This window comes from Phascolarctos cinereus, unplaced genomic scaffold (genome assembly GCF_003287225.1).
Source record: "Phascolarctos cinereus isolate Bilbo 61053 unplaced genomic scaffold, phaCin_HiC Scaffold_5;HRSCAF=322, whole genome shotgun sequence".
Lineage (NCBI taxonomy): Eukaryota > Metazoa > Chordata > Mammalia > Diprotodontia > Phascolarctidae > Phascolarctos > Phascolarctos cinereus.
This window is the reverse complement of record NW_027555958.1, coordinates 24,527,971-24,541,084: the sequence shown is the minus strand read 5'-3', so window position 1 is coordinate 24,541,084 and position 13,114 is coordinate 24,527,971. Positions and strand designations below refer to the sequence as shown.

Below are 13,114 nucleotides of genomic sequence, written 5' to 3'. Positions count from 1 at the left end.
TTTGCAACAATGTCACTGGAAGGACATTGGTTCTTATGCTTTGATAATGCAATAATTATACCAATTGGAAACACATGCTGCTTGGATCATTGTGGGGCATTCTTCTCATCATCCCAGACTACATGATACATCTGGTGTGTGTTTGCTCCATGTAAGTTAATAAAACTACAGGTTTTTTAAATAAGCAGGGTAATTCTAAAAACAACTTTTCCAACAAATGAAAGGGGGAAAGCCTTCGATATTCATCCAGTGTCGTGTAAGTGTAAAAAATGATTTTAGAAGCATAATCATAAGAGTACTTTCCAAGTACTAATATATTATGAAAGAGCAGAGGAGAGGGATAGGGATAAAGAGAGAATGGGGATAGAGAGAGAATGAGGAAAGAAGGCAGGGGAAAAGGAGAGACAGAATGGAGGAGAGGTGAAGGAAGGAAGGAAGGAAGGAAGGAAGGAAGGAAGGAAGGAAGGAAGGAAGGAAGGAAGGAAGGAAGGAAGGAAGGAAGGAAGGAAGGAAGAAGGAAGGAAGGAGGGAAGGAGGGAAGGAAGGAGGGAAGGAGGGAAGGAAGGAAGGAAGGGAAGGAAGGAAGGAAGGGAGGGAGGAGAGAGGGAGGAAAGGAGGGAGGAAAGGAGGGAGGGAGGGAGGGGGAGAGAGAGAGAGAAAGAAAAGAAAGAGAGAAAGAAAGAAAGAAAGAAAGAAAGAAAGAAAGAAAGAAAGAAAGAAAGAAAGAAAGAAAGAAAGAAAGAAAGAAAGAGGGAGAGAGGGAGGGAAGGAGGGAAGGAGGGGAGAGAGAGAGAAGAGAGAGAGAGATGGATGCATCCTTGGAAGTAAGGAGAGAAAAAAAATTAGAGAAAAACATTCTCTGTAAACAGTAATAGTATCCAGAGATGATTCAGTTCTCTTAGATTAATCATACTGACATTAAAAATACCAGTACATCAGAAGTAATCAAAGGCTCACATAGACACTTAAGTATCACACACATACACCCCCATCTGCTTTTACACACACACACACACACACACACACACACACACACACACACACTCTGATGCTTTAAATGCTGGATCAGGTTTTATAATCTTTTGGATGGAGAAAGGACTATTGACACTCTCCAGATTTTTGTTCCAGTGGGCCAACCCACATCCAGCATGCTATTAAAGGGTGGCAGATGGAACATCTTCTGTTAGCTCTGCTACTGAATCAGGAAACCCAAAGGATGCCTGATGAGTCCTCTTGTAGGCATGAATATTCAGCTCCCGCCATCAGGAAGAGAGCTAAAGAAACACAGGAGCTGACTGCATCTAACAGGTGCCTAGACAGCTTTCGCCTTCTCCTCCTTGTTGGATTGGTTTTGAGGTTGCAGGGGAAAAAAGGCAAAAGAAATAAAACTGAATCCTGATTTGTTTTATGTCTCTTTTCTTATTAATAGGTTTAGCAGGCCTCAGCAGGAAGAATGATCATTTTCAAGCCTGAGAAAGCTCTGATCAGACAGACCAAGAGTCAGGATGAGCCAAGCTCACTCCCCCAAAGAATGATCCTACTCCATCAGAGGGTCACTAGGACATTCTCAACAATGGCTCACTGGCCCCATATCAAGAACTTCCCCGTCTTATTTTGTGCTTCCTAAAGAATAGTTTCACCACATCCAAGAGGAAGACTAATTTTTGCCGTGTAAATAAATGGTGGGACATTCTGGGACCTTCAGCATTATTTTAGCCCCCAGTCTTTTAAGCACACATTTTCTCACTTCCTCATTTCCCACCATCCTTTGCAGTGTTCATTTACGAAACAGTAGCAACTTTGAATTAAAATAGTTTGTCCTGATTGGCTGTGAGGAGAAGAGGCCTGAAGGCCATCTGTCTCCAGTTGTGATCATTAAAGGCACCAAAGGAGGAGGAGAACCCATATAATCAAAAATATTCACACACAGACTTCTCCCCTCATAACAGTTACAGCAGTTTTCTGTGTCTGGGGATGTCAAACTAAGGGGATATTAAAATAAGAAGGCTCACTTCCATGGAAAACGAATCTAATAGCACATGAAATCTGGACAGCTCAACAAAACAGATTAATTAGTCTTCCAAAGAAAACTGACAAAGGATGAATTTTGTTTTTTCTGAGGGGATTGTCTGTCTACAGTGAGCAACACTGGAGAGCCTCATGGGTCCCTATGCACCCGTACTCCAAATCAGGCTCTTGCCTTCTTGGCTCCAAATCATGGGATACAGAATATCAGTTACTGGGGAATTCCAAGCCTGCAAATGTGACCTGAGATTAGAACGAGAATCAACTTTCACTGGGGCTCACAATAACATGTCTATTTTTTTTTAAATATTTTTAAAAAGGGATGACAAATATCAGGCCACCATGAAGAATAGTAGGGTGGGGGCTTTCTTTCACTGTCCCCTCATCCAAACAAGCGGGAGCTGGAGAAGTAAAGAAACACCGGTGAAAGTCACATTTGTGAAAGATGAGAAACACTTACAAAGTAGCCGGTCCCCAAGCTGGAAGGAGCTGAACTCTGCAAGAGAGTAAGAGACAGAGGGAAAGTCAGCAACGGATCTCTGGTACTGTTACTATTATTAGTAGTAGTAGTACTAGCATTATTATCATTAATAGTTTAATCCACATACCTTATTATTACTACTATTACTACAGTCTAGTTCATTATTATTATTATTATTACTATTATTAAATCCAACCCACACAGCTTACTACTGTTACTATTACTAATACAGTCCAATACACACAAACATACAGCTTACTACTACTACTACTACTACTACTACTACTATTATTACTACTACTACTGTTAACATGTTCCACTCCACAGCTCATTATTATTATTACTACTCATACTATTATTATTATTATTAATACATTACAATCTACACGGCTTATTATTAGTATTATTATTACTACCTACACCATTATTATTACTAATATATTCTAATCGACACAGCTCATTATTATTACTACTACTACTACTACCACTATTACTGGTGACATGTTCTAATTGACACAGCTCATTATTATTACTACTCATACTATTATTATTATTAATACATTTCAATCCACACAGCTCCTTACTATTATTACTAATACTACTACCATAGTTATTATTATTATTCTGAATATATTCCAACTGACACATCTCATTATTATTATTATTATTATTATTATTATTATTATTATTATGTTATTGTTACTACTACCCATACTACTATTATTAATGCATTTCAATCTACCCAGCTCATTATCATTATTTTTTTTTATTTTTGCTACCATATGATTATTATTATTAACACATTCCAATTCACACAGTTCACTCCTATTATTACTAGTTCTAGAATGGTTACTACCAGCACGGTTGTTACCATTACTGTTAACTCGTTCCCAATGACACAGCTCATTACTGGCCCTTCTCCACCCGCCCTTTCATCACGGCATCACAGAGCTTTCACAGGCCTCTTGTCATCTGCTACCGATACAAACACCGCGTTCCCTAATTTCTCCCCTTTACATCTCTCAACAACTTTGAGATGCTAACGTGCTATTTGCTGAATTCCAAGCTTCTGCGGTGGACGTAATTGCCAATTTATTTGACAGGCAGCTGGGTAATGAATTAATGATGGCATTTCGCCCCGTGCGGAGACTAAACAGGCGCGCATCAACCCGCCTCCCGGACTCGCTGACATTCAATGCCCTGGTCTCGAATGCCTGGTGTGGTGGCCACGAAGGGGCAGACGGGAGGAAGAAGCCAAGACCGAATTCAAAATAAAAAGCCTGGTGGGTCTGGATGACTTTTTCAGCATCTGACCCGTGTGCCGGGCGATACCCCCAGAGACTCCAGTCAGTGCACACATAATGCTTTTTGAAAATGAGACATTTTGTAAACATAATTAGTAGTCAAAATGTAAAGAACGAGGGGGGCCTGAGGGGAGCTGCTCAAGGCCCCCATTTCTAGAGGCTCTCGGCAGGAGAACCGCCTGTTGACGTCTTCCTGCTCCTGAAGGGATGAGGTAGTAAGAGGAGGATGACGACCCAGCAACGGAGGAAGGGGCTCGCCTGTGGCCCCACCCTGCAGAAAGGGGCAGGGAAGGCAGGAGGATGTGAGAACGGGGCCGTATACAGCCTAACTTAACCGATGCCTTTCAATTGTATCTTTGCTTCTAGGAACTGGACAGCCCTCGAATGTGAATGTTGGGGGTAGGGGCAAAAGGGGAAAATGAGCCTGGCCTGCCATCTTTGCCCCAAAACACCTAAGGCCCCAGGATCACAGAAGCAGCCATTCAAAGCTCCCAGGGACCTACCTCAGAAGCCTTCTAGTCAAACCCCCTCACTATGCCGATGAGCAAACTGAGGCCCTCCAGAAACTCAAAAGCAGGCAAGCTCCCTGTATGACCTTCTTACCAATAACATCGGAGGACTGGATTGTATGACCTTGACTGTCTCTTCCAACTTAACATTCCCGTGCTTATAGCCTCCAAAGCAACCCAGTAAGGAAGGTACTGTTATTAACTCATTTTACATATGAGGAAACTGAGGCTCTTAAGCGAGGCAAGCCAAGTGACCAGAGAAGCACTATGGGAAAATGGGCAGATTTAAATGGAGAGGACTTGTATTCAAATCCTGACTTTGACACCAACCATGCCACCTTGGTCAAAGGAAGTCATTTAAACCTTTCCAGGGCTCAGCTTCATCCTCTCTAAAACAAGAAGATTGAACAAAACGGTGTGTTACAGTTTCAGGAACATTGGCTTCACAGGGAGAAGTCCTATGTTCAAATTCTCTTTTATCACATACTGGGTTACTCTGGGTAATCCATTGAACGTCTCCAAGACTGCTTCCTCATCTGGAAAATAAGGGGGATGACTGCTAAATTTCCTTCCAGCTCTTGATCCATGATTCTATGGTTTTAAAGAATGCAGGTGACACAAGAATTCCCTTGGAACTTCAAGGGCATCCAGAGTTTAACCCACAGATGGAAAATCCTCCCAGCCCCTGGGTCTGATCTCAGTTACTGCAAGGAGATAACACAAGTAAAAAGTAGCCCTTGGGAGTGGTGGCTGGGGGGCAGGGCAGTCTCCTTAGTGACATAAAACAGTTTTCAGGGGACAGCAGCAAGAAAGTCTTTGTAAATGAACAGCTTCCAGCTCAGGTCACTGACCACATGGACACAGCAGGTGTAATCTGTGCACACAGCGGCAAGGAGAGCCAGCTCAGAGACTGGAGGCATTCATAATCCGGTATTCACAAACCAAATTGGAGTCCGTGGCCCAAGGAGGTGACCTCCTTTTAAAATTTGTTGTTCTGAGATTTTGCAGGATTTATACGTGTGTGTATGTGTATGTGTGTATGTGTGTGTGTGTGTGTGTGTGTGTGTGTGTGTGTGTGTGTGTGTGTGTGTGAGTATAAATAAATTTAGGTGGTACTATCTTTTTTCTTCTCTTTTTCTACCCTACTCCAACCCTTCTTCCTCTGATAAACGTATTTTTAGCCCAGGAGCAAAACTGCCACCCCCGTGTACATATCATCTTATTGTACACAAAGAAAATTATATCCTCGAGGTCCTGGAAGGCACGGTTCTACCCATTTTGCATATATATTGTACATTACTTGGGGAACTGGGTGGAGAAGAGGGCTTTGTCGGGTCTATTTGTTCTGGCTATTGTTTATGCAGGTCTGACTGAACGAGGGAACAGTGGATATCATTTCAATTTCTGATGTCAACATCAAATTACTTATTTAATTTCATGCCTGGCGAAGCATTGTATAGCTACACGCAGAATCATTTCACTTCATTTGTTATGCTGTGTTTTCGTGGCGATTGGCTCGCCTTCCAACTGACAGCTTTAATTACAACACGAATTTGATTGCCCTGCCGAGGAATTAACATAACGCCACAAAGCATGGGAGCTCCCCTTCCCCCCACCCCAAGCACACACCCTCTGCCTCTACCTTCCGAAGCAATCCTCAACCCACCGGTTCCAACAACTCGAAAATGCCATTGCCATGCAAGAGAAAAGATGGTGCCCATCGGAAAGGGAGGTGAGCCATGTGGGGACGACAGGACGTTGTCTAAGAACGGATGGTGATTGTAGGGAAAGAGATGGCTGGTGTGAAGTTGGAATTCTTGGCTTCCATGGAAAATCACCCAACCTGCTGTTCAATATAATGCTCCTCTCCATGGGCCTTGTACCCGAGCCCACGCCCTTTCTAGAGCCCTCAAAACCTGAGCAGTTCAGGGTCGAGCCAGAGAGATGTCTTGGTGATGCTCCTCTCTCCCTAGTGCCTAACACAATACACAGCACACAGAAGCAGCACGGCATAACGGAAAAGGCGAAGCACTGGGATCCGATTTTCTAGGTTCAGTTTTTGGCTCCAAAACAGAGGTTCATTCATTCATTCCTTTGTTCATTAGTTCCTTCCCCCTCTCTCCCTCCCTTCTTCCTCTTCCTCTCTTCTTTTACTCCCTCCCTTTCTTCCCTCACTCCCTCCTTTCCTTTCTTCCCTTCCTCCTCCATTCCTTTTCTTCTTCTCTCCCTTCTTTCCTTTTTTCTACCTCCTCTCCTTCACCCTTCCTTCTTTGTTTCCATCTTTTGTTCCTCCTTTTTTGTTCCTTCCTTTCCTTTCTCCCTCCCTTCTTTCTTTCCTTCCTTTCTTACTTCCTTCCTCCTTTTTTCTTTCTTTCATCATCCCTTGCTTCTTTTGCTCATCTCAGTTTTCTCACCACCAATATAGGGAGAATTCTTACACTATTTCACAGGGTTATTAATTAAAAAAGCACTCTGTTAATCTGAAATATTACCATTATTATTATTATTAGCAAATTTACTGGTAGAGTAACTGACTTCATTAAAGCATGCTCACATCTACAAACCTGGCTGCACCTCTTACTGGAAGTGTGACCTCAGACAGCCAACCTCTCTGGGGCACACATTTCCTCCTCTCAGAAATGAATGGGTAGACCAGAGGACCTCTGGGGCCATCAGCATATTACAGTGGAAGGAACAACGGATTTGGAATCAAGGCAAAGGGTCAAACCCCATCTCTGATGCTTACCATGCGTATGACCTTAGATAAGTCATATAATCTCTGATTCCTTATTAAAAAAAAATTAATTTGATGGCCTCTAAGTCCCCCCTGCAAGGTGGCACCATAGTGCGTAGAGCACTGGCTTGCAATTACAAAGAGTCACTTTCGTGGGTTCAAATCTCGCCTGAGACACTTATTAGCTGTGTGACCCTGGGCAAGTCACTGAATCCTGTTTGCCTCAGTTTCCTCATCTGTAAAAGGAGCTGGAGAAGGAAATGGTAAACCACTCCAGCATCTTTACCAAGAAAACCCGAAACGGGGTCACAGAGAATCAGACTTGGCTGAAACAAATGAATAACAACAAAGTCCCCCGTAGACTCTAGCTCCATGAACTTAATAGTCCTATTCATGTACCCTCAGCAAGTCTCTTCACCTCACTTTCTTCACCTGGAGACTAGACGGCTTTTTGTTAATTGCTTACTATATACCAAGAGGCACTGGGAATCCAAAGCCCTAAAGGAGCTAACATCCTATGACAGGAGACAACACATACAAAGTGTGTATGTAAAGAAGCTGTAACTACCAATACTTGTATGTATACACATACACCCATGTGTATGTGTGTGTGTGTGTACACACACACACACACACACACACACATACACAAATACATACATACACATGTTCTTGTATATGCTCATGCAGTCTCCTGTTTACACTGTAAGCACCTCGAGGGTAAGGGGAAAGGACCTGAATCATTGTATAATTCCACTGCGTAGTAACAGAGTTCCTGACACACTGTAGCTGCTCCACCAATACTTCACACTGAGAATCTACCCAAGGGCCCCATCCTGGCCACAGTAACATGCGTGTAGAATGGCTTCCCCAATGGAGATGAGGTTCATCTTAGGAGATGCTAAGCCTTCCCTATTCTGAGCATGCCCGACCACTCAAAGGGGAAGGAGAAGGAAGAGGTTTTTCCTCCCTCTTTTTCTGGCTTGGATGCCCAAGGCAAGCTCTGCTCAGTTTGTGGAACAGAAATTGTTATAGGATCCTGGAAATGCTATGACTCCTATAGAGACACAGGAAAAAAACAAAAAAAAACATAAAAATAAAAAAACAAGGAAATGAGAGGCATTAAAAGATACACATACACTCACAAACACAGCACAAGAAAACACACCCTCCAGCCATGGATTCATCAATCTTGCAAACGATAGCATAAATCATGGCTGGGTCAAATTCTTATAAGTGGAAGACCAAAAGGACTGTATTTTCTCCTTCCTCCAGAAGGCACAGGTTCCCACTGCTTTTTTTAAGAGTTTAAGAGGGATTGAGAGCCCCAGAGGGGCTGGGGGAGAGCGGGCAGCGAATAGATTCCACCAGCTTACATGCACCAAGCGAGAAAAATAACATGATTTCTGTCAGCCAGCCATCGGATACTATTTTGGGGCTCATTACAAGGCATCTCTTGTTTAACATGGCCTTGTTCATTCTGTATTTCCTCCCTAGATCTGACCACTGCTCTTGCAATCTCGGCAAATTACCTGCCTGGGCCTCATTATGTTGCAAAGGAGAGATTTCTTGTAAACACACAATGCCTCAATCTCCATGCCACCAAGGGCTTTGGAACAGTAATGGGATGCAGAGTTGAAAGACATTTTCCAAGAGGGAGAATGTTGCTGCTGACATGTGAGTTTGCAAGGGGATATTCATTAATAGTCACTCTCCTTTTTCCCTGGCTGCCCTTCCCTCTCCTCCTTTCTTTCCTTCTCTCTGTCACCAGGCTCTGACGGAGGCTACTCATTAAGCTCAGGAAGTTAACATTTCTGTTTCAACAGCTCACCGACGACAGGGGATTTGGAAATTGATTATCCCACTAAAACAGATGCACTTCATTCATTATAGATCTGCACAGAGAGCCTGTCCTCAGCTACTGTTACAGTTGTCTGGGTATAAGGATGGATATTCATTAGGTCCCCAGTGGAGGATTTGCTGCTTTGACCCTAGGGCTAATTTAAATTGAATATTTTAAAATTCCTGCAAATAACCAATTGTGTATGACATCCCTCCCCACCCACCTCCATTTTATCTATTTCTCCCCCTTAGGAAATGGAAGGGTGGGGGGGTGAGGAGGGAGGGAAAGGAGGGTTATCCCAGAGTCCCACGGATAGTAGACATGTAGACAATTCAGTCCCTTGCAAGGATACATAGAGCAAGCAAGCTTTATGATCTCATGCATGGTATTTTTTTTTCTTTTGGACAAAGACATGTACAAAGCACTTAACTACCAAGCTTTATAACTGCAGTAAGTAACATGCCTCAAGATCGGTTTATAAAAACAAAGCTAATATAAGCAAGCAAGGAATTAATAAACATTTATTAAATGTATGCTATATGTCAGGAACTCAGCTAGGTGCTGGGAATATGAAAACAAAAATGAAACAATCCCTGCCCTCAAGGAGCTTACATTCTATTGAAGAATCCCTTCCATTTTCCCGATGCCACACACACACACACACACACACACACACACACACACACACACACACACACAGAGGAGCTGGGGAGAGGACAGAAGCAAAGCGAAAGGTATTTCTGTCAGGGACTGGAAGGAGAGGAGCATATAATGCTATTCACTTCCAATATCACAGGGAACCTTTGCTTGAGGCAACCATAGGCCAGGATAATAAGATATTCATCTGACATGTTTAACATCAGTTGAAATGGCAGGAAATGTACTGTAAACTGGTGAGGGGAGGGGTGGAGAGCAGAAGGAGTTTCTGAAAACTTATATCTCAGGAACAGAATAAATGGAGGCCAGGATAAGATGAAGGGAAATATACTTAGTTTTTCACAACACGACTACTATGGAAGTGTTTTGCATGACTACACATGTATAACCTGTCTTGTTGCTTGCCTTTTCAATGAAGGTGGGTGGGGAGGGAGGAAGGGAGAAAATCTGGAACCCAAAAGTTTTAAAAATACATGTTTAAAAAATTGTTTTCACATGCAAATGGGAAATAAGAAATATAGGAAATAGAGTACAGAAATCTATCCTACCCTACAGGAAAATAGAAGGGGAAGGGGATAAGACAAGGGGGGAGAGACAGAAGGGAGGGCAGACTAGGGGAAAGGGTATACAGAATGCATGCCATCTTGGGGTGGGGGGAGGGATGAAATGAGAAAACTTGGAACTCAAAATATTGTGGAAGTGAATATTGAAAACTAAAAATAAATAAATTTTTTAAAAAACCCTTGCATCTCAGGAAGGGATAGAAAAGGTAGCTGAACCATGTTTAACTACCACCTCCCAGCTGAACTGCCACAGTACAAAACGCTTCTTCCATTCAGGCTAAATCTCCCATTAGTGGACAAATTGCCAGACCCACTGAACTCTCAGACCCTGCAGGAACGTTACATGTCACCTCCATCTATCGGCAATCCCTCCATTCCACTCACTGAAAGCCCATGGAATAAGTGCCAGGAACAAAAATGGCCACCCTGAAGGGACTATGGCAGAGCTAGGGCCTCTGCAAGAAGAAGATGTGGTTACTGAGTGACCAGGCATGCCATCCTCACAGGAAGAGAGAGGCTGAAGTTAGGGGAGTTCATACATACTTCAAATATCTCCGTTTGTTGTAAGGCCTTCGCTCAAGAGCAGGGAAGGCTAACAACCCCTGAGCAGTTCAAAGGGAGCGTCACAACTGAGAAGAGAGGACTGGCCTCATGAAGGTGAATCTTTACTTGAGAAATCAAGGATGCTTTTGCTGGACTCAACATTAAGGGAACACAGTCATGCAGTTGCTATAATCTCCTCTGGGAGTCAACAAGGCCAAATAAGGTTCAAGTAACCCTGCTTTCCACCCCTTAGGACTCAGTAAGCATCTGTCTAACCATACCCCTTCCCTCCTTCCTCCGTGACTAAGCTAAACAAGGGAGGATGGCTTCTTGATGTGGACAGCCTTCACATGTGGGTGGGTCATTATCCCTTCTCCCTCGGGCATGCTTTGGAATGGTTTGGCAAACCCAAACACACTAAAGGCTTTTAAGTTTTCCCCATGAGTCAACCCCTCCAGTCACTTGAGAGCTCTCAACCCATACAAACCCCATAAAATAAATAAAGTTGAAATGACATGATGTTCTAGCCAGCCTCCCTTGGGCAGAAATTCCAACCGCCCCAGATGCCAAGAGTCTCATGCACAATATTTGGGAAAGGAATATACCGATGGAGCTGTAATCTCATGGATGCGGGTTTTCCTTCCAAGGACACAGATCCCAAGCTCAACCAACATGACGCTTGTCCACGTCTTCCCTCTCACAACCCTGCGACAGGGGGTCTTCCCGACGTGCAAAGGACTTGCAAGAATTCCAATGAAGCACACAAACCGTCTGCTATTTCTCCCTCCTCACCATGTGACTGAGCCATCGTCAGGGGTCATGCTTCTCCGTTAAGTTCTCTTCACCATTTCTCCTCTTGCTCTGTATTCATAATGGGTCACAGCCTGTTCATGCCCACTCAGAGCCGTCTCCATTGACCGCTGGATGAGGACCAACTTCCATGTAATTCCTCTCTGTTACTAACAGAACATTCTGCCACCCTACTCTATGTTTCTGGACTCCTTTTATCCCGTGCCTAGAACGAATTCCCCACTGACCTCTGCCTCACAGAATCCCTCTCCACCTTCCAGACACAATTCAAGCACCACTGGCTACCCAAAATCTTTTCTCTTCTCAAACTGTGAGTACCTTCCCTCCCTAACTAACTTCCATTTAATAATCAGTAAGTCAACGAGCACTGATTAAATCCTTACCATGTGCCAGGCATTGTGTCAGTGGGCACAGGAAAAAGAGGGAGAAGGGAAATTTTACTTAGTTTACATTTATTCTGTTTGCATTTATTCCCTATGTGCTTGCTGTCTTCCCAACAGAACATACTCTCCTTGGAAGCCAATGTTTCTTTTTGACTATCTGTATATCCAGTGCTTAGCCTGGCACTCAGTAGGTACTTAATAAATGCCTGCAGACTGATTATAGTACTAACTTAGTACTGTAGAGTGTGTGTGTTGTGTGTGTGTGTTGTGTGTGTGTGTGTGTGTATAATACTAACCACTAACCTAGAAAATTTTTGTTCTAGTACAAACTTTGCACTGATTTTCTTTCTTTCCTTTTTTTTTTTTCTGGCTAGGCAATTGGGGTTAAGTGACTTGTCCAGGGTCACGCACCTAGTAAGTGTCAAGTGTCTGAGGCCAAACTGGAATTCAGATTATCCTGACTACAGTGCCAGAGCTCTAGCCATCGTGCCATGTAGCTGCCCCAGCACTGATTTTTTAAAAAGTTTTTCATCATGCTATATGAATGACCATTAATACCATTTGCAATTTGTATGTTCTTGGTGGACAATGTGGGTACCATTTCTTTTGGTAACCCCTATTGATAAGTATTGGTCTGGGAATCTAGGGAGCTATCTTTCAACTTCAGTCATCAAGGACCTCCCTACTTCAGATTCCTGAAGATCCCGTATAATCAAATTCACACACAGAAAGACTAAAGATGGCGGAACGACCCACCCAAGGTCCTACACCAAAGATGTAAGCAGCCTAGGCCTTCAAGGCACTCATCAAAGGGCACCACGAAGTGGCCAAGGTGGAGTCCCAAACTGCCAGTCAAGGAAGGCTGACATTCCTACATACTCTATTCAGCTCCTTGAAACCGACCGCTCTCCTGCGACTCATGCGACTTCCAAGGGGCCTTTGGTTTCCTGGCTATAAAATGGCATGAAATGCTACCAACTAATTCCCTGCTGAGTTCAGCGTCACAGGGAAGAAGCACAAAGGATTGGTGTCCAACATCTGATAAATGTCTCTGAACAAAATTTCATTTGTTTCTACATTTCTACTCTTAACCAGAGCTGAGAGGACAATGACAGCAAAGGCCAGCCTTCAATGCTTTCTACGAGGAGATAGGCTGAGTCAAATACACCAAAAAGAGCCTCAATTCTGAAGTCTGAGAAACTACATTTGGTCCCTGCTCGCAAGGTGACCTTACGTAAGACACTCAATCTCCCTAAGGCTCA

The 13,114-nt window shown here is 43.4% G+C and overlaps 1 protein-coding gene across 1 annotated transcript in view; it reads right to left on the bottom strand.

The window, feature by feature from the left end:
* Window positions 1–13,114, bottom strand: part of AUTS2 (activator of transcription and developmental regulator AUTS2) — a 1,261,165-nt gene that overhangs the window by 679,919 nt on the left and 568,132 nt on the right. Inside the window, 1 exon segment of the mRNA XM_021006938.2 lies at window positions 2,486–2,521. Within this exon segment, the coding sequence (XP_020862597.1) occupies window positions 2,486–2,521 (36 nt within the window).